The following is a 21,861-nucleotide window of genomic DNA, read 5'->3' on the forward strand; positions in this document are numbered from 1 at the left end:
AAGGGCTTGCGATGCAGCGATGCGAAGGTATGTAATCAACAACAAGGGAATTCAACCTGCATCCTAAAATTTATAACCAATTGTTCCAGATAAAACGTTTCTCTGGCCATTGTTTTCGGCGATTGATAGTTAACGTGTAGTTCTGCTTCGACATTATCGTCTTCCACGGGGATCTCTTCAACCGCTGCCAACCAAATAATGGTCCATGAAAACTGTGCATGCAAAAAATCTGCGTTTAATGTATTTGTACTGTAATTATGAAAATTCGGTAAACTCAAATGAAATGTTATAATCGAACACAAACATTTTTGCCCTCGTGATTGATTTGCACAAGGCTCCAATAATGTTATATTTGGGTAAAATGTATTCATTTCATGCTTGGTGAAATCTATGATATTGTTTTTGCTGTTTGTCAGCGGAATACTTAATTAAAGCCTAATACTAACATAATATGCTTCCTAATACACTTATATCACAGTTATAATACATCTTTTGCAGCTTTAATTTTGAAAGATGTTTTCGGTGTTACTTGGGTAGTCTTCTAGTCTTCTAGTCTTCTTCTAGTCTTCTAGTCTTCTGGTCTTCTAGTCTTCTAGTCTTCTAGTCTTCTAGTCTTCTAGTCTTCTAGTCTTCTAGTCTTCTTCGAGTCTTCTAGTCTTCTGTCTTCTAGTCTTCTAGTCTTCTAGTCTTCTAGTCTTCTAGTCTTCTAGTCTTCTAGTCTTCTAGTCTTCTAGTCTTCTAGTCTTCTAGTCTTTTAGTCTTCTAGTCTTTCTTCTAGTCTTCTTCGAGTCTGCTAGTCTTCTGTCTTCTAGTCTTCTAGTCTTCTAGTCTTCTAGTCTTCTAGTCTTCTAGTCTTCTAGTCTTCTAGTCTTTTAGTCTTCTAGTCTTCTAGTCTTCTAGTCTTCTAGTCTTCTAGTCTTCTAGTCTTCTAGTCTTCTAGTCTTCTAGTCTTCTAGTCTTCTAGTCTTCTAGTCTTCTAGTCTTCTAGTCTTCTAGTCTTCTAGTCTTCTAGTCTTTTAGTCTTCTAGTCTTCTAGTCTTCTAGTCTTCTAGTCTTCTAGTCTTCTAGTCTTCTAGTCTTCTAGTCTTCTAGTCTTCTAGTCTTCTTCGAGTCTTCTAGTCTTCTGTCTTCTAGTCTTCTAGTCTTCTAGTCTTCTAGTCTTCTAGTCTTCTAGTCTTCTAGTCTTCTAGTCTTTTAGTCTTCTAGTCTTTCTTCTAGTCTTCTTCGAGTCTGCTAGTCTTCTGTCTTCTAGTCTTCTAGTCTTCTAGTCTTCTAGTCTTCTAGTCTTCTAGTCTTCTAGTCTTCTAGTCTTTTAGTCTTCTAGTCTTCTAGTCTTCTAGTCTTCTAGTCTTCTAGTCTTCTAGTCTTCTAGTCTTCTAGTCTTCTAGTCTTCTAGTCTTCTAGTCTTCTAGTCTTCTAGTCTTCTAGTCTTCTAGTCTTCTAGTCTTCTAGTCTTCTAGTCTTCTAGTCTTCTAGTCTTCTAGTCTTCTAGTCTTCTAGTCTTCTAGTCTTCTAGTCTTTTAGTCTTCTAGTCTTCTAGTCTTCTAGTCTTCTAGTCTTCTAGTCTTCTAGTCTTCTAGTCTTCTAGTCTTCTAGTCTTCTAGTCTTCTAGTCTTCTAGTCTTCTAGTCTTCTAGTCTTCTAGTCTTCTAGTCTTCTAGTCTTCTAGTCTTCTAGTCTTCTAGTCTTCTAGTCTTCTAGTCTTCTAGTCTTCTAGTCTTCTAGTCTTCTAGTCTTCTAATCTTCTAGTCTTCTAGTCTTCTAGTCTTCTAGTCTTCTAGTCTTCTAGTCTTCTAGTCTTCTAGTCTTCTAGTCTTCTAGTCTTCTAGTCTTCTAGTCTTCTAGTCTTCTAGTCTTCTAGTCTTCTAGTCTTCTAGTCTTCTAGTCTTCTAGTCTTCTAGTCTTCTAGTCTTCTAGTCTTCTAGTCTTCTAGTCTTCTAGTCTTCTAGTCTTCTAGTCTTCTAGTCTTCTAGTCTTCTAGTCTTCTAGTCTTCTAGTCTTCTAGTCTTCTAGTCTTCTAGTCTTCTAGTCTTCTAGTCTTCTAGTCTTCTAGTCTTCTAGTCTTCTAGTCTTCTAGTCTTCTAGTCTTCTAGTCTTCTTCTAGTCTTCTAGTCTTCTTCTAGTCTTCTAGTCTTCTTCGAGTCTTCTAGTCTTCTAGTCTTCTAGTCTTCTAGTCTTCTAGTCTTCTAGTCTTCTAGTCTTCTAGTCTTCTAGTCTTCTAGTCTTCTAGTCTTCTAGTCTTCTAGTCTTCTAGTCTTCTAGTCTTCTAGTCTTCTAGTCTTCTAGTCTTCTAGTCTTCTAGTCTTCTAGTCTTCTAGTCTTCTAGTCTTCTAGTCTTCTAGTCTTCTAGTCTTCTAGTCTTCTAGTCTTCTAGTCTTCTAGTCTTCTAGTCTTCTAGTCTTCTAGTCTTCTAGTCTTCTTCTAGTCTTCTAGTCTTCTTCTAGTCTTCTAGTCTTCTTCGAGTCTTCTAGTCTTCTAGTCTTCTAGTCTTCTAGTCTTCTAGTCTTCTAGTCTTCTAGTCTTCTAGTCTTCTAGTCTTCTAGTCTTCTAGTCTTCTAGTCTTCTAGTCTTCTAGTCTTCTAGGCTTCTAGTCTTCTAGTTCTCTAGTCTTCTAGTCTTCTAGTCTTCTAGTCTTCTTCTAGTCTTCTAGTCTTCTAGTCTTCTAGTCTTCTAGTCTTCTAGTCTTCTAGTCTTCTAGTCTTCTAGTCTTCTAGTCTTCTAGTCTTCTAGTCTTCTAGTCTTCTAGTCTTCTAGTCTTCTAGTCTTCTAGTCTTCTAGTCTTCTAGTCTTCTAGTCTTTCTAGTCTTTCTAGTTTTCTAGTCTTCTTGTCTTCTAGTCTTTTTGTCTTTTTGTCTTCTAGTCTTCTAGTCTTCTAGTCTTCTAGTCTTCTAGTCTTCTAGTCTTCTAGTCTTCTAGTCTTCTAGTCTTCTAGTCTTCTAGTCTTCTAGTCTTCTAGTCTTCTAGTCTTCTAGTCTTCTAGTCTTCTAGTCTTCTAGTCTTCTAGTCTTCTAGTCTTAAAGTCTTCTGTCCTTCTAGTCTTCTACTGTTCTAGTTTTCTAGTGTTTTAGTGATCTCGTATTCTTGTTTTCTAATTTCCTAGTCATCTAGTTTCCTTGTTATCTTGTTTTCTAATCTTGTCATAATTTGATCTTCCAGCCTTTTCGTTATGTTCTTGTTATTTTATTGTTGTATCCTTATTGTTTTCTTATTGTTGTTTTTTGCCTTCGTTGTGCTTCGTATGCATCTTCCTGACTTCTGCTTTAAAAAAAATGTTTTTTTTGTGATCTTTTTGTTTTATAGCTTTTCAGAATTTACAACATTTGTAAATGTTCGCTAGTTTATTTGGGTAGTTTTCCGAGATATGCTTCCATTTGTTGTTCAATCAAACAATTGACGAACATCAGCAGTATAGAATGTGTAAATAAGCAAATGTGTTATTTTATTGTTCATCTCCAAACCAGTTTAGCAACAACGGCAACACAAACATACAAACAACTCACAAACATAACAGGTTTGAATTTTCCAGCTTTCTAGATTAACTAAATATTGGGTCGTGACGTGGGAAAATGTGTTTGGAAAGCAACTATATTAAAAATGGCCGTACGTGTTTTCGCCCCGCCTCGATCCACCTTCGCATACGCGGTGCTGGGCAGATCCGTGCATGGTGTTTTCACTCGCGCGCCGTGTACAAGGGATGCTAATTTTTAGGGCAGCCGGGAAAAAAAAAACTTTTTATGCACAGCCAGCCGGTGATGGTGATGATAGAGCAAAAAACAAAGCGGAATTGAAGCAATAACGACCTGGACAACACCGAGCGGCAGAAGGTCAACATAATAAAACATTTGCTAGTATGCAAACATGGCCTCGGACCCGACGGCAAGATACGGTGAAAAAATAATAAAAACATAAAGAATTAGCGTATGCAACCGTGCAGCAAGTATGGTACGGGGACAAGGCGAATTCTGTTCTACATATGGGACATTTTTCGATGTTAATGGCGTTGGAGATGACAAACATATTCGTGCATGACGTAACGGACTGAATTGAAAATAAATTCACAAATACACAATTCTAAACACGTAAGTGACATGTGAATATATATTGCGTGCAAATTTCTGTTTCATCTTGGGCAGAAGATACTCACATGGACCGTTTGTACTGTCTGGCGCTGTAGTAGATTCAGAACGTCGCACGAAATTGGGACATTAGAAGCATTTGAGAGGGGTGAGAGAATACGGAAACATATGAGAATGGAAGTCACCAAAGCATATTTATGAGATTTAATTTCAGTGATCGCATCGTTGTTAATGGTAGATTTTCTACAAAGCTTTATGTTTTTTTTTATAGGTGATATTTTTATGATTTCTTATAGAAAAAATACTATGATGTTAAGTCTGAGTTGCCGAACATTTATTCTCGCCAAAAAATGACAAACTTATCGCTCTCCAGCGAAACCTGGCCCACCAATCCATCGCAATGACCGCATACTTACCTCGGGGCAGTAAATTTTTCACCAAACTTCCACTAGAGACTGCTGCCGCAGTATGGAGGCAAACCATGACCAGCGCCATATCCGTTGTCGTCACGGTTTCTGGTCTTTGGTCTCTGGTCTATTCTGGTCAGCCGCCACCAAGCAGCCAAAACAGTCAGTAGTGGTGGGTTCACTACTGTATTCTACAGCTACCTACAACCGAGACGACACACATGGGAAGGCTCTGCGGTGAAAAAGTTCCCCAAGCGATGCCGAAAAAGCTACTCGGTATATGCTCCGGTGTGTGTTATCGCCCATTATTTATAGCAATGCAGGGAAGCTAAATTCCCGGTGTGAATTTCCACACTTGCATATGACACCTCTTGCAAACCGTGAAAATTACGAACTGTGAGAGGGCGCACATTTTGTTCTTGTTGGCAAATGTCTCTTCGTGTTATTTTTTTTCTAGTCCTTCACAAGGTTCGCAACGAAGTGTTTAATCCAATTTAAGTAATAACTAAATGCTCTAACGTGCAGCAGTATGAATTAGGGAATCTAATTCTCGGATACTTTTTCAAAACGACGTATAATACACGCAAATCCTATGTTGATACGTCGTTTTGAAAAAGTATCCGAGAATTGTTTTATTGTCGAAAAAAATGGACTTTTACACTGGAGTGTCATATTTAAAACTTTTCCTCGATTTCAAAACTTGTTTACTACTTTCACTCCAATTTTCATAACGATATATGCCATTGTGAAGTTATTCTAATAATTGTGAAACGGTGTTCAAAAATTCCATGTTTTTCCATTGATTTTCTACTAAGCACATACAATGCAATGACGTGTATATTAGTGTGGGTCATCGGAACCTTTTTCTCAGATCAAAACTTTTTTGGTTCCGTTCCGGGTCCTGAGTATCTGTGCAAAATTTGAGCACGATCGGTTGCACCAACACTTTGCGCATTGCAATTGGAATTTGTATGGGATTTTGTATGGGAAACCATACTTTTTTGCATTTTTGTCATAAGTTGTAAAAGTTTGTCTAAAATTTTTTAACCGATACTGTAAAATGATAGCCTAGGATGTTCTGAAAAACTTTGTTGAAGACCGAAAAGCGATCCGATGCTTGTGAAAATAGTTATAACCAACGAACCGCATGCATGTGTTTATGTTTTAACATGTAAAGGAATAACAATAGTAACAAAATCATGCTGTTTCGTCAAGCAATGCCAACGCCATAACTTTTTTTTATAAGCATCAGATCACTTCGCGGTCTTCGACAAAGTTTTTCAGGACAACCAAGGCTATGTTTTCACTTTATCGGTTACATGGTTTTAGAAAAATTCGAGCTTGTTATGAGAGAAATGCAAAAAAGTGCGTTTTCCCATGTAAAACCCCATACAAACTTCAAACGTGATGCGCAAAACGTAGGCATAACCGATCGTGCCCAAATTTTGCACACTTATTTGAGTCCTGAAATGGGATCAAAAAAGATTTGATCTGACGGGATACCATTGAATTTTTTATTTTCCCATATAAACGATGACCCACTCTAGTGTATATCTGCATTCCATTGAGATAAAATCGTCCAAAAATAATACAAATATATCTATGCATGGCTGATCAAAATACATATGAAACTTAGATGATTGTGATCATTTCACATAATAATGACGCATTGAAGTAGGGCAGCACTATAAGGAAAATACGGTTAAATTACATTTTACGTAAGGTAACACAATTTCCTTTAAAAAATTGGTAAACTTTTGTATCAATTGCACCAAATGTTCACGGAATACTATCAAAGATTTTGCAAGTGATAACACCAAGGATTTTTCTGGATTTCATTTATTTTTTTAAGTTTTTTTAAGTATTCCATGAGGAAATTTTTCAAGAATTCTTTCTTGGATATCTTTTATGTTTCATCTAGAAGTTACTTCAAGGACTTTTTAACAAATCCTTCCAAGACTTTCTTCAAACGTTGCTGGTGCGATTGCTTTGGAATCTGCACCAAGCGTAGTATGCGCAGACTCTTGCTTAAAAAGAAAGTACAGATATGCAAATATTTGTATTTTCTATGACAGTCAAGCTGCGTTGAAAGCACTGAACGCTTATAAATGTACATCGAGACTTGTCTGAGAATGCATACTCTCACTGCGAAAACTGTCTCAAGACTAGTTCATTCACAAATATCATGGGAATGATGATATTCTGTGAATCTACAACGACGATTAGCATGACATAATTATAAGTCGAAATTCGCTGTTACACTTCGGGTAGCATGGAAACTTTATTTCTCACAAGTTTCACAATGATAGGATGTAATAGTTTTCATAGAAAAATTGCTCAAAAAAATAAAAAAAATATTTGTTTGAACAAAAATATAACAACTTGTTAGTGGAGCGGACCTGGTATGATGGTTGGAACACTTGACTATCACGCCGAGGACCTGGGATCGAATCCCACTCCCGACAAACTCGCAAACTGTGAGTTCTTCCTTCGGAAGGGAAGTAAACCGTGGATCCCGAGATGAACTAGCCTAAGGCTAAAAATCTCGTTAACACAGATAAAAAAAACAACTTGTTCATATTTTGCTCATACATGTTTCTAGAACGCTTTAAAAAAGTCAATTTTTTAATGTAAGCGTTTCGCTCCTTCTGTGAAAATTTTCCAATATCTAAAATACCTACTGGGCTTGAGGAATTCAAAAGTGAATCTTCTTCAAAAAATCCTTTATGCGTCCGAGAATACCTTAAAAAATTACCCCAGGAAATTTTTCAGAAATGTATATAAAATTATTCAAAAAATGTTTCACTGTGAGTTTTTTCATTGATGTCCTCAAAGATTCTTTTAGCAATATCACTAAGGATTCTTCCAGATTACCTTCACGAAACCGTTAAGAAATTCATCCAAAGATTTCAGCAAATATTACTTTCAAAGTATCCTTTGACATATTTTTTTCCTTCGGCGACATCTCTTACGATTTATCCAGCAGTTACTTCAATGACTTCTACAAAAAAGATTGTCTTCAGAACTTGTTCCAGGGATTGTTTCAGAATTCTTCTATGAATTAATTTAGGAATACTTGCAATGGGTTCTTCTGAAACTCCTACAAGAATTTGTTTAGGAATTCCTTCAAGGATTTTTTCAGGAATACTTCCACGGATTACTACATAAAGTCCTTTAAGGATTATGTCTTGAAGTCCTCAAGGAAATCTTGGAATGAACCTTAACGTTCTCCAAAGATTCCTTTATTAATTTCTCCAAGGAGGAATCATGATCATGGAAAAACATCTCCGATGAATTTCTGAGATTATGCTTGGAGCCCCGAATGAATTTTTAGTAGATTTTCTAAAGGAATCTTGGAGAAATTCCTGAAGGAATCCGTGTAGAAATGCTTGCAGAAAATTTTTGGAAGAATCCATGAAGGAATCGTTGAGGAACCTTCTAGATAAATTTTAAGATGTATGTATTCCGGAAAGTATCATTGGGTGGATTTTGGAGGTATCTTTGATGATATTCCTGAAGGATTACTACAAAAAAAAAGAACTTTATGAAATCTTGCATAACATGTGAACACCCGTAATGTGTGTTCGTCCTGATAATGCTGCGCTAAAGAAACATGTTTGTTCACAAAAAGCACCTAGGCTTTTTCACACGGTAGACTAGAAGTGCTTGGAGAAATTTTGAAAGAAAATGGAATTTTGGAAGAGCTTATTATGAAATGCCTTGATTATATCCAAAAGAATCAAAGCAGAACTCCTAAGAAAAAGTCCTCTGAAATTCTTTGGTGCTAATAAAAAAAATCTTTATAAGAATTCCTGTAGATTACCCTGGAGGGAGCTCAGCTGGAGTCCTTGGAGGAATTTAGGACCCCCGAGGAAATTTGAGCAGGAATCCTTCGAGGATGAATATGTCCATTTAAGTAGGATTATCTGAGAAATACCTTCTGGAACGTTTTTTTTTGTTGAAGGGAGTTGAACCACTGCGTCCAGTGAGTTGAACTTTTGTGGTATACCCCTGTTTACTATTCACATCTTACAAAGCTGATCACTCTTTATTAACCCTTATGTGGCCGACTGGGTACCCGGGTACCCAGCGCCCATTTGAAAAGCACGGTGTAGAAAAAGCAAAAAAATTGTCAGACACATAACGGTTAAGTTATCCGCTTAAGTATCCTGACGCGTCATTTCCCAGTTAGGCAAAATAGAGTTTATGAAACCTACTACCTTCCCGGGGTTGAGAGACCAAATTTCACTCGGTTGCAAGCAACCATAATTTAGAAATTTGGATCTACGTTTGTACAAAACACCACAGTTGCAAAGCAGATGTTCCGAGGTTTCCAATTCAATGTTACAGAATCTACAGATATCATTCTGAACCCGACCTATGTTCTTCAAATGATATCTGCTCGGGCAGTGTCCAGTTATTAGGCCAGTGAACGTGCACAAAGTTCTCTTATTAAGCTCCAAGAGCTTCCTAGTAATTCCTGCATTTGGTGTTATAAATCTTTTTGATTGATTACATCTTTTGGTTACCATCCAGTTGGTAATCACCCTTTGTTCTTCCCATCGTTTCAATTCGATTTTTATGGCACAGTATGATATGCCACAGAAAGGTTCTGGTCCAAAGAACTGTGTATTAGATCCTTGCTTTGCGAGCTCGTCTGCCTTTTCATTTCCCTCAATGCCACAATGTCCAGGAACCCAATATATGTTTACTGAATTCTCTTGAGACAGTTTTCGCAGTGAGAGTATGCATTCCCAGACAAGTCTCGATGTACATTTATAAGCGTTCAGTGCTTTCAACGCAGCTTGGCTGTCATAGAAAATACAAATATTTGCATATCTATACTTTCTTTTTAAGCAAGGGTCTGCGCATACTACGCTTGGTGCAGATTCCAAAGCAAACAATTTAAACTATTTAAACTATTTTTTGAAGAAATTTCTGGAGGAATCATTGATAAATCCTTAAGAAATTCTTGACTGAGATGCTGGATCGGAAGTTTCAAAATGTTTCTCGAAAGAATTTTGAAAGAGTCCTTTTAAATATCGTAATAGAATATTTTATAAGATTTCCGAGAGGAATGCTATCAAATAGGATTTAAATTTTTTTTGTGGAAACTCTAGAAAGATTTTTGAAAAAAATCCTTTAGATTATTTGAAGAACTTCTACAGGAATTATTGTGCAATGTTTTTTTTTTAAATTTCCTGGAGGAATTCTCAAGGTAACATGCCTTAGTAAAACTTTTGAGAAACGCCTTGAAAAATCGCTGGAAAAAATTATCGAAGAATTAGTTGCAGTAATTCGTAAGGGAGGATTTTTTTAAGGAATTTTGGAAAATCAGTTCTAAGGAAATTTATAAAAGTACGCCAAGATGAATGAAGAATGCTTGGGAAAATTCTATGATAAATCCTTGTAGAAATCCCTGAAAGAATTATGTGAGGAGACAATTGAAGAAGGTTTGACTTCCGTGGAAATATCATCAAGGAATGCTTTAAGAATTTCCTGAAAGTAACCATGAAGGAATCTTTTAAGTAGTTGAATCCTCAGAGATATACTTGATAGAATCCTTTGCAAGATTTTTTTTGAAGAATTCTGAAGTACTTTTGAAAACATTCTCGGAGCTCACACTGTACAAATTCTTGAAAGAGTGCTTAGAGAAATACTGAATACCGTCAAATGGGGTAACTTGCAACACTTTTCGACTTTGAAGCAATATCATTGAAAATGTAAACATTTGAAACATCCTGTGAAGCATCGTGTACGCTAATTACCCCGAGTAGAATACCATGCAGTACTTGGTTTACCAAAATACGTTGCCAACTAATCAGGAGGTGCGAAATACATGCTTGTTGCAAGTTTCCCCATCTGTGGGGTAACTTGCAACATAGGACATGAAGCTAAGTTAGCTATCATTAAATAGCACTAACATTCTAGCATTTAGTCGTATTGTAAAATTTTGATGTTATGCATGAAACATACCATGAAAAGATGTACACTAACCAATTGACATATAATTTTTCATGAAAGGATTGATAGTTATTGCAAGCGAGAGTATACAAACGATATATCGTTTAGCAACAGGTCTCACGTACCTCAAACACAAAATATATATGATTCTCTTGACTTAGCACTCATTACAAAATATCAACAATGATTATTGTCATTTCTTAAAATGGTAGAGTTAGTCATCTTCAAGTAGTTTTCATTTTTAAGTGGTGTTTGGCAATTTAAACTAAATTAACATGATTGAAACACACCTATTCTACTGTGTAAATTTCAAACTCGCTAATTTGGGTATTAAACTGAAATAATTTACTCCATCTAGATTCAGAATTGATATTGGTGATTGCTTTACAGCGTTCATAAACAAAAATTGAACTTTTAACATGATGAAACATGAATGAAACTTCAAAATGTAATATTTCCCCAAGTAACCACGAAGTCGTATATAAGTGCATCAATTTTGCCATATATTCATATTTAAAATTGTGTATATAATGCTGCATTACTTTATACACCTCATTGAAGCAATATTAAAGTCGAAAAGGGCCCCACTAAAATCAGATTAGTGCCACATATTGCAGCACGTTGACAGCCATTGCTAAAGCGACATAAATGCATGTGCTGTACATTTGCATTTGCACATGCTTAATACGTGCAACAATGAAAACCAAAACAAAAATCTATTTTTAGCACCGTTTCGTTATCGACGGTATCAATGCCCCCCACATGAATGTTTTAACCATCATTTCTTTGTTGCCGGGTCGGGAGTCGAACCAGAAGTGTTGAAGACCACTAGATGAGTTCCATACGTGCTGGCGCCTTGGACTGTTTCTGCTGCAGTGATAACAACAGATATTTCGTTAACTAAAAGGAAACTGCTCTTTTGTCTCAATCATTGCTGTAGAGGGCAAAACGTCATATGTAATAGAATCCCTGTAATTACATTCTGATAAATCACTGAAAAATACATAATGCATTTTAGAATATATTTATTCAATATAAGAAAATTAAAACACCTCTCGCACACAACTCATATGCTAATTGGGGTTTCCAGCATTATTTGCATGCGATAGCAGTTAACAGAAAAGAGAAAAGTCATCTCTAAAAAGGTTTTGCTGAAGAAAGGCGTGGATCGGTGGTTCAAACCGCTTCAAACGGAGATTAAGTTGATCGGGAGCCGAACCAGAAATGTTGAAAACCGCTAGAGTTGACCGTAAAGTTGTTCACTCTTTTTGATTTCATTTGTTTACCATTAGAGTCAAGCTTTTATAATTGTATTGTTAGAGCAACCTTTGCTAAAGCTTGATCCACTTAGTATTTGGCCGCACAAAACATGACATTTCTTTGTCAAAAAAATACATAGAAATACGGTTTAGGTTTTATAACACAGGAAATTTATTAAACTTTGAAGAAAAAAATTTGAACAATTATGCATCGGCATTTCGGATGAATTCTCGGACTTTTCGCTTAATACCGCTCATCATTTTTTGCACAGTAGAACTTTCAACTTGATCTGCCATCTTTTTCCACCACTTCTGCAAATCAGATGGTTTTTTGATTGTTTTACCACATTTTTTAAGTTTGCCTTTGATAATTGCCCAAAATTTTTCGATGGGACGAAAATCTGGGCAATTCGGAGGGTTGATAGTTTTCTCAATAATATCAATGTTATTCCTTGTAAACCATTCCATGACATCCCGGCTGTAATGGCAGCTGGCTAAGTCAGGCCAGAACTTCACCGGACCGTCATGTGATTGAAAAAATGGCAAAACTCTCTTCTGAAGACACTCCTGCTTGTAAACCTGCCCATTCATGGTCGCTCTAGTGATAAAAACATCCGTTTTTCTTCCACAACTGCAGATGCCTTGCCATATAATCAACTTGCGAGCAAACTTATCAGCATAGACGAATTTAAATCTTCCTGGGGCATCACCCTTGCGTTTGGCGTGGTAAAATTTGTGTCCTGGGAGTTGTCCAAAGTCCATTTTGACGTATCAATCAAAAAACCATCTGATTTGCAGAAGTGGTGGAAAAAGATGGCAGATCAAGTTGAAAGTTCTACTGTGCAAAAAATGATGAGCGGTATTAAGCGAAAAGTCCGAGAATTCATGCGAAATATCGATGAATAATTTTTCAATATTTTTTCTTCAAAAGTTTAATAAATTTCCTGTGTTATAAAACCTAAACCGGATTTCTATGTATTTTTTTGACAAAGAAATGTCTTGTTTTGTGCGGCCAAATACTAAGTGGATCAAGCTTTAGTTTGTACATTGCATTTATCCAGTTTTTACAGTGTTGAATTATTGAATTATCGTATATCACCTTTTAATGCACCCTAATGTAAAGAAAAAATGTAATGCATCAATACATTGATAATGTCAATCTAAAGGATTATTGCATGAGAAGTGTGGAATTACTGCATTTTGCATTGCAAAGGTTGATATTCAGTCTAATTCGTGCAATGATATAATGCTTGTGGTTACTTGGGTCCTAACAATGTTTGAAGGTCACGTGCAAAAAAATGTAAAAAATGAATTGTCATTTGAAAATGAACACGTTACGTAATCAATAAATGATCCATTTCGGTTATTTCTGTCAAGTATATCGTGGAATGAAAATAAAAATAAATAATAGAAGTTTTCGTCAAATTCAACTGTTGCAAGTTACCCCATAGTGGTTGTCGAATATAACAATGATTTTTTGCATTACTTAGTCGATAAGTTTATCAAACTTTTATCGTTTAGCTAAGCTTACTATTAGGTACCCTAACTGCAAGCAAGGTCATCAGACTTATCGCACTTACCATAAGGGAGAGGTCAAGCACGATTTTCATACTTGTTTTTATGGCATAAAATGAGCAATCCGTTTTAACAGTGTAGCTAAACCATAAACAAAGAAACAAAGCTAATTTTTATACTAAATCGATCTTTGATACACATAATCTCTATAACCGAAATAGTAGGGCATACTAGTTTTTATTATTATTAGAAAATGCTTCACATTCAGTGTATGTCATCGTGTTGCAAGTTACACCGCTGTTGCAAGTAACCCCGTTTGACGGTAACATTCTTGCGTTACCTACTATGGAACTCTTCAAGAAAATTTTTGAAAGAAAACGGTAAAGCAGAGGAATTTCTAATGGATTACTTGGTGGAATTTCTAAATACTTATTTTTGAAGAGTTTTTTTTACAAATAATTCAATAATTCAATAAAAAATGCTGAAGGGATTTCCAAATAAACTTCCAAAAATATTCGGAGGCAGCTATCGGCTAAGGTATCTAGACATCTCGGATGAATTTCGGCTTGACAGTCGTAATTGCAATCAAACGATCAGATATTCTCCTTCATCCGACGTTTCGATATGTATTACATCCTCTCCTGGGAATTAGGAGAATTAATCGCTTTAGTGTTGCAGGTCGATACTGTATATACAGACTTAAAATCTGCCTTTGATCGCGTAGACCACGGAATATTGTACCGCTGGGGAAACTGGGTGTTTCTGATGATCTCGTTCGCTGGTTAAAATCATATCTAACGGATCGAAGGCTCGTCGTTAAAATCGAACCGGAAACATCGGAATCATTTTCGAACTTGTCTGGAGTCCCACAAGGCAGCAATTTGGGGTCATTACCGTTTTCCGTATTCCTAAATAATCTATCCAATGTGCTTCCACCAGGAATACGTGTCTGTTTTTCGCAGACGACGTAAAGCTATACATGCTGATTCGCTGCCTCCAAGATTGTGCACAACTACAGCTGTTAGTTCAGTCCTTTGTCAAGTAGTGTACTACCAACTTGCTGACGGTGAGTCTTCAAAAGTGCCAAGTTATATCCTTCCATTGCAAATGAATACCAATTAGGGTAATAGATCCGATCATGGAGGAGTTAAGCGCTGGGTTCATGTTTAAACCACAATTGTATCGCCCCAAGCAAACTTTTTACATGGATTGAATTGAAAATAATAAAATCCATCCTTAATCTACGGGAAAATAACGAAATATTGCCACTTTGATGTTGTTATGAGCATTTTATTCGTTTTTATCTGAAAGAACATTGTGTTCCTAATGTTGCGGTATGTGTTCCTAATGTTGCGGTATTTTGTTCCTATTGTTGCGGTATCCCATTGAAATCATATGGGATACCGCAACATTAGGAACACTACCGCAACAATAGGAACACAGCAGCAAACACATTTAGGAAAATATTTTTTTAAAATAGGTTTTTGGGCAAATCTTAAGCAAACAAATGGTGCAATCTCATAATTTAAGCACCATACATCTATTAAAAATACCTTTTGGTAACATTTCAGTCGAAAAAGTGCTCAATTGCCATTACCGCAACAATAGGTACTACCACAACGATGGAAACAATTACCCTACATATGCTTATGTCATTGCCGATCAACCACTGGCACGTGTGACTGAGGTACTTGATTTATGCGTGATTCTGGACACTGCGATCGCCTTCCGGACGCACTATAACGATATAATCTCCAGAGCAAACAGGCAGCTCGGGTTCATGTTCAAAATAGCCGACGAATTCCGTGACCCTCTATGTTTACGATCACTGTACTGTACATCGGTCCGATCCATTCTAGAATCCAATGTTGTTGTATGGTGTCCACATCAGTCCACCTGGATTTCTATAATTAAAACGGTAGAACGAAAATTTGTGAGATACGCCCTCCGTAATCTACCATGGCGGGACCACATCAATCTTCCAAGCTACGAATCCCGCTGCAGATTTCTTGGGATTGAAACTCTTGAGCAGAGAAGGAAACACACTCAAGCCCATTTCGTGGCAAAAAATCGGTTGGGCGAGTTGGACTGTCCTGAACTTTTGAACCTAGTCAACATCTATGCTCCAACGCGAGTGCTTCGTCAATGTGACTTTTCGATACCTACTCGAGTCGAGAAACACAGGGTATGGATCGCATGAACCAATCCGGTTCATGTCGGAGATATTCGAGCTTCAACACTTCTGCCAGCTCATTCAAACGAAGGCTCCAGGAAAGTCAGCGATAGTGAAGTAGCTGATCAAATGCTGTTCAATGCGCAATTGACTTCGTATGTGTGTGAGTTTTTGTATTATTTGTAATGGTTTTAAATATTGGTTGTTTGTGATTTTTAATTATTTAGTTCTTATGCCTTCTTGTATGTATGTATTATATTTAGTGTAAACTTGTAAAATATGTAGGGTATTTATGCCTTTTTGAGTGAGCCGAGTGATGTGGGCAACTTAAAAAGGCTTCTCGCTGCCAGGCTTCTTTAAGGCTTAATGCCCGATGAAGGACAATAAATAAATACAATAAATTAATAAATAAATAGTTCTGAAAGGTCTTTTTTAAAAGCGTAATCCGTCCAAAACAATTGTTTAAATCAGTGAATCAAAATTCAACCATCACGCAACAATAACGACAATGTCGCAACCTGCATTTGTTACGACATTCCACCCAATGCGACATAAGTTTGTCCCAACTTGAAAAGAATATGATAAAGATCGCACACCACCAGTTCAGATATTTTAAGCCTTGCATTGTGATTTTCGAGCGATAACTTAGAGTCGGTAAACACTGCAACCCTGTTGAAGATTATTCACGAGTTGAAAAGTACTCAACAAATTCAGCTTTCGTTCTGACTGCAACAGAAATATTTGAGATCATGTCATTATCTGTTACCAGTTGGGATAAGGAGTAATCGCTGTGCCTTCTTTGTTGCTTATTTTGTGTGTCTTTTGTCCGATAATTCTTTTCACTGGTTTAAGCAATCGTTGGAATCGACTTCTTGAACACTCGTTATGTTTTTGCCGAATTTGGTTCGGACTTCTAACAACACTACCGAAACTAACAAGTTTTCCTTTTTTTTTCTTAATTGATCAATTCTTATCAAAATATTAGGTGATAATTTGGAAATTGCCATTTTTCAATCCCAGTTTCTGAATGTTTTCAAAATAAGAGTTAAGCTTTGTCTTATGTGATTGTTAATAAATTGCCAAAACCAATTAGTTCATGAGCTCCAACGAAGAACTCAGTTTATGTTTGCGGATCTGAGCCTCTAATGGTATCTCGGAAGTGTCATTCGGATGCGTCGATTTCGACAGCTAGCGGCCAAATTAAACCTCGATAAGTGTTTGATTTACACTTCACGCCGTGCCGCGTCGAAAGGAAAGCGAAAAGGAACCATTATAGTCACTTGGCACAGTAAAGTGGCTCTATCGTCCCGGAGCATGCTTCCGAAAGTATATTTGCGAAGTGTGGGAAGTGGATCAGATTCAGTCCAATTCCGGCTGGACCGAAACACTGCTGACTGGGTTGTGAGTTGGGAAATGGTTAAAGTCTCACTCTGGTAACGCTGTGCTCGAGCTTTCACGTTTACGTGTCAAAGATGTTATTTTCTGTGGAAATGAGACTGGAGACTGTTTTCGTGAAATTGGAAAAGATTTCATGATTGGATAGAAAAGAACCAACAACAGAAATCGATTCCTGTCGAGTTTTCTTTTCTCAATAATGGTATTCAACTGATCTGATTGTGATGCATATTAAATAATGTGCTTGGGGAAAATCGTTTCATTGAAATTTTTGTTTCTTGGAAAGCAAAACTCTGGACTTCGTTCGGTGGTGATTTAAAAGCATTTCTAGATACTATCAGAACACTTTATACAACGAATAAAAGCATTCAAATGTTTCAAGTGGTTGAAAAGATGAATCGTCTGAAAACAAACACTCAACCGAGTAGAAGGCTTGTGTTACCTAAAAAAATGCAATTAAGTATGCAAACTAAAAGAAAAGATGCAGATTCAAAACAGAAATAATAATCCCCGACAAAATGAAACAATCGCGAAAAAAAATATCCCCATTTAGTGGCTTTAATTCACAACCTAACGATGAATCCCATGAATTGAAAGCTGATTCTGGTGCAACAGAAACGATTGCAAGAATAAAACGAAATAACTCGATACAAAACGGAGCACTTGCACAAAGACGGTGGATCACAACGAGCTGGCAATCCCCAACTAAAGCACAAAAGCAAAGTCTGCATTTAAGCATGCATTGCTGCAAGAAATGCTTTTTCGTTAGCGTTTTTTCATCTCAGTTCTCGTTTCCGACAACGGCGGCACCATCAACAAGAAAAAAACAGCTTCTGCTACGGTGGTGGTGGTACAGGATACAGAACTCCACAACAGAAGCTATAGAAATACAGTCAGTCGGTCGTCTAACTACTGATCCTTCCCCGCAAAGCACAGTGTCCGCGTGGATCCGCCCTACCTGAACAAATTCGGATCTTCCTTTCATCACAATTTTATTATTTTCCGTTTTGTTGGAAATTAAACTAAACCGGAAAATAAGACATTGTTAGGGAATCTGTGAAGCAAATAACATTTTCTGTTCGGACTAGCAGCATCGTTTTATCGCCTGTTGTCACCAACGCCATAGTCGGACTGAGGGAGAGAGAGTCGAGTGAGCAGTGTGATTTCCACTTTTCCTGTTGGTTGGCACACGAAAATATCTTTTGGTAGCTTTGAACTTTTAGTGGCTACGCAGTCTTTATTCTTGAAACGGGTTTATTATCTACCCAACGTTTCGGCACTTAGGGATGGTGCCTTCATCAGGGGGAACTGGAATTTAGTTAGTTGATTATTTGTATCTTAACTAGTTTTGTTTGACTTACAATAATGTTCTCGTTTCGTCTCTCGTGTTTCGGCTAACTTTAACTGTCCTGACTCTAATTGTTTGGTACATGCTATGGGGTAGATTTGTCTGGTTAGTTATTTTAAATTTTACTTGTCACTTTTTGTCTATAAATTAATTAATTCTTACACTCAATAACACTTCGGTGAACTTATGTGGACTTTTTGCTAATGGCGCAATTCTTCTTATTATCTATTAGTCTATTTTTAAATGGTGGTCTTGATGCCCTATCTGCATATTGTCATTCTTCGGTGGTCTGCGATTTCTTACTAGATTTGTCTCGTCGATAGATAGTCTTGATGTCGTGCAACAAACCAGCATATGTTGTATTGAGTCCATCAGTGTCTGTCCGTTTGTTCACCGTTTTATCTGTGTTAGTGATGTGGCACATTTCAAGAAATGGGAGTGTGGAAGGTTTATGGCTATGGTCTATAATATTGGTGTGGTCAAGTTGAAATCTGTGGTTCTGTGTTATACAATGTTCTATTAGGGCTGTGGTGGTTTCTATTAGTGCTATTTGGGCTTCATTTGTGTGTGTATGTTCTTCATCGTTCATCAATTTGTCAAGTTTGTTTACATTAGCTCTATGTCCAGTTAATCGTTTTCGCAAATTGTTCCTCGTCATACCGATGTAACATGCATCACAATCGTTACAAGGTATTTTATATATAATGTTACTAATTTCGTCTTTTTTTACAGGGAATTTGATTTTGGAGTGGAGGTTTTTGACAGTTCTGTGTTGTCGTGTGGCGATAGTGATCTCTGGGTAATCCTTAGACAGAATTTTTGTGACACGGTCGGAGAGAGATGGGACGTATGGAATGGAACGATAAATTGGTTGCTGTGTTGTGCTTACTGTTTGGTTTTGCCTATGTGGATTTTCGGTTTCATCTTCGGTGCCGTGCGTGGGATGCCTCATCGGATTGGTGATGTGATGATCGGGTATGCTGTCTTCAGTTTGGTGGTTTGTTGGTGATGTTAGGTCTTGGTGGGGGATATGCTGGGGTACAGTGTGGTTTATGGTGGGTTGATCTGGTAGTTGGTTGGGTGGCTGGCACAATGGCTGGCTCGGTGGGCGACTGGGTAGCTGACACGATGGTTGGCTGGGTGGGAGGTTGGGTGGCTGACATGATGGTTGGCTGGGTGGGTGGTTGGGTGGCTGACACGATGGTTGGCTGGGATCATCATTCGGGAGTTCAGTGATCGATGCTGTTGGAATTTCATCTACGTTGTTTTGCCTCCGTTTGTTTATGTAGAGGTTTAACAACCGGTTGATGAGTTGCTTGGGATAGTTGTTCCTTAGCAGATGTTGGTGAATTATCGTCCCTATTTCATTCATTGATTTATTTCGCGTTAGCGAGCAAACTCTATGAATGAAATTGTTCGCTACGTTTATTTTATGCTTCGGTTGGTGGAAGGAGTTGTAGTTCAGCATACGTCCCGATGCGATTGGCTTGGCATACCATTCCGTAGCTAGAGTTTGGTCCTGGTTGCGGATGACGGTCATATCTAGGAATGGCAACCTCCGTTCGTTTTCTGCTTCGATGGTGAATTGCAGTCTTGGTTCTACCTTGTTGAACGCTACCAGTACCTGTTGTTCGGTGTTCTGAGGAATCGCCATGAAGATGTCGTCCACATATTTCTTGAAGATGGTGATCTCGAATGGTAGAGATTCCATAGCTGCATCGATGACCGAATCTAGAACTATGTCTGCCAGGATGGGCGAGAGTGGGCTGCCCATTGCTGTTCCGAATGTCTGCTTATAGAATTGCCCATCGTAGCAGAAGTAGCTGGCCTCCATAACGAACTCCACAATTTCCAGGAATAGGTCCAGATTTATGTTGGTGTCGATTTCATTCCATCTGTGTATTATGTTCCTGGTGACTAACCATCGTGGGACATTTGTGAACAATGAAGTTACATCAAGAGAGATTATGATGTAACCTTCTGGTAGTTTGATGTTGTTCACTTCGTCGCAAAATTCGAATGAGCTTCTCGTGCTATATCGGCTGTGTAGCGAGTTTTGCAGAATGTTTGCGATGTATTTGGCTAGCTTGTATGTGGGTGCCGTTATGTTTGGTATGACCGGCCGGAGTGGAAGGTCTTGTTTGTGAGCCTTCGGCTGTCCATAGATTCTAGGGCAGATGGAGTTGTTGGCCTTCAGCTCGTTCGCTGTCCTGTTATCAATGAGGTGTAGGTCTTTGAGCCTCTTGATTATGTTATTGTTCCCATTTTGGAACCGAGTCGTGGGATCAGCGCGCAGCTTTTCGTAGGTAGTCGTGTCGTTGACCAATGCTTGCATTTTTCGGTCATAGTCCTCTCTCAGCATGATGACCGTCCTATTCCCCTTGTCGGCAGATAGAACGCATACTTCTGGGTGTGCACGGAGGAACTGCTTCGTTGTGTTCGTTGCCCGTTCACAGAAAGTGGTAGTACTATCTCTGAGCTCTACCATAGAGTGAAAGCCGTGAATGAAGTTCTGCGTTGCATTCACTACTTTGCATCGATTTCGGTTTTGCACATTTTGGTCCCCATTAGTGAGCAGAATGCGCTCCGTGTCTGCAAGGAAATGGTAGAACGGAACCTGGGATGGCGAAGTGGTTGGCAGGGCGAATTTCGGGCCTAGGCTGAGGAGGTGGAGAGTTTCTGCTGGGATGTCTACGCCTGTTGCATTGAGGATTGCTCGTTCGTTATAAGACGGTTCTCCTGTACCGTTATCGTTCAGTTCTCGTACTATTTTGGTGACCTTCCTAGCAGTTTCCCCGTCCTTCTTTCTTAGCCATTTATTGTACGCTGCTCGTTGTGTGGTCGAGTATTCCTCGGCTACGCTGTCGCTTGTGAGTGAGCGTATGTTGCCCATTATTCCGTCCATATCTTTAGTAGTCTCCCTTATTTTGTGGAACGTCTGTTTTATTTCGAGATTCAAAATCGCCTTTTTGAACCTTCTGATGGTGCGGTCGATTTTATTGATGTATGGTCCATTGTCAGCCAGAAGCTCGTGAACACACTTGAATGAGTTGATGATGTGCCTCGGAAATACACCTTGTCGTCTACACTGGACGAGGAACGATTTTCGGCTTTCAAGATGCGCTAATTTCTTGTTGTTTGTAGCGTATGATTTCATAGTTTCCACCGTGTTATGTCCAAAATTTTCGTCAATGTACCGGAAGAATGTAGATTGTGCAACTGCCATTGTAAGTATTACTTTCAAGGATCGACTGAAATTCTTAACTTTGAACTTTTAGTGGCTACGCAGTCTTTATTCTTGAAACGGGTTTATTATCTACCCAACGTTTCGGCACTTAGGGATGGTGCCTTCATCAGGGGGAACTGGAATTTAGTTAGTTGATTATTTGTATCTTAACTAGTTTTGTTTGACTTACAATAATGTTCTCGTTTCGTCTCTCGTGTTTCGGCTAACTTTAACTGTCCTGACTCTAATTGTTTGGTACATGCTATGGGGTAGATTTGTCTGGTTAGTTATTTTAAATTTTACTTGTCACTTTTTGTCTATAAATTAATTAATTCTTACACTCAATAACACTTCGGTGAACTTATGTGGACTTTTTGCTAATGGCGCAATTCTTCTTATTATCTATTAGTCTATTTTTAAATGGTGGTCTTGATGCCCTATCTGCATATTGTCATTCTTCGGTGGTCTGCGATTTCTTACTAGATATGCTGGTTTGTTG

General features: G+C 38.0%; 2 protein-coding genes across 13 annotated transcripts in view; both read right to left on the reverse strand.

The window, feature by feature from the left end:
• LOC109409390 (fat-like cadherin-related tumor suppressor homolog) overlaps positions 1–21,861 on the reverse strand; it is a 1,285,617-nt gene that overhangs the window by 73,546 nt on the left and 1,190,210 nt on the right. For 5 of the 7 annotated variants that reach the window (XM_062859766.1, XM_062859763.1, XM_062859769.1 and 2 more), the window contains one exon: positions 4,144–4,167. The exons of the other annotated variants lie outside the window; for them this stretch is intronic. In XM_062859766.1, coding sequence (XP_062715750.1) covers positions 4,144–4,167 — 24 coding nt within the window. The remainder of the gene's footprint in view (positions 1–4,143; positions 4,168–21,861) is intronic. 7 annotated transcript variants of the gene reach the window in all.
• LOC134291689 (uncharacterized) lies at positions 17,998–21,836 on the reverse strand. Of its 6 annotated transcripts, none has more exons than XR_009999233.1 (3): positions 18,299–21,836; positions 18,150–18,221; positions 17,998–18,096 (listed from the first exon to the last, which is right to left on the reverse strand). XR_009999233.1 is itself a non-coding variant. In XM_062859775.1 (3 exons), exon 3 carries the CDS (start codon positions 21,360–21,362, stop codon positions 18,411–18,413), a length of 2,952 nt encoding a protein of 983 aa, XP_062715759.1. In that variant the 5' UTR covers positions 21,363–21,499; positions 21,553–21,624; positions 21,702–21,833; the 3' UTR covers positions 18,004–18,410. The 6 variants fall into 6 exon arrangements, 3 of the variants coding, with proteins under 3 accessions (XP_062715759.1, XP_062715757.1, XP_062715758.1); XM_062859775.1 differs by having other exon boundaries at positions 18,004–21,499; positions 21,553–21,624; positions 21,702–21,833; XR_009999231.1 differs by having other exon boundaries at positions 18,150–21,836.

The sequence above is a fragment of the Aedes albopictus genome, chromosome 3, assembly GCF_035046485.1.
Source record: "Aedes albopictus strain Foshan chromosome 3, AalbF5, whole genome shotgun sequence".
Lineage (NCBI taxonomy): Eukaryota > Metazoa > Arthropoda > Insecta > Diptera > Culicidae > Aedes > Aedes albopictus.

What these genes read in the sequence shown, in the direction of transcription:
- LOC134291689 (XM_062859773.1), bottom strand. Translation starts at nt 21,362, where the DNA reads ATGGCAGTTGCACAATCTACATTCTTCCGGTACATTGACGAAAATTTT.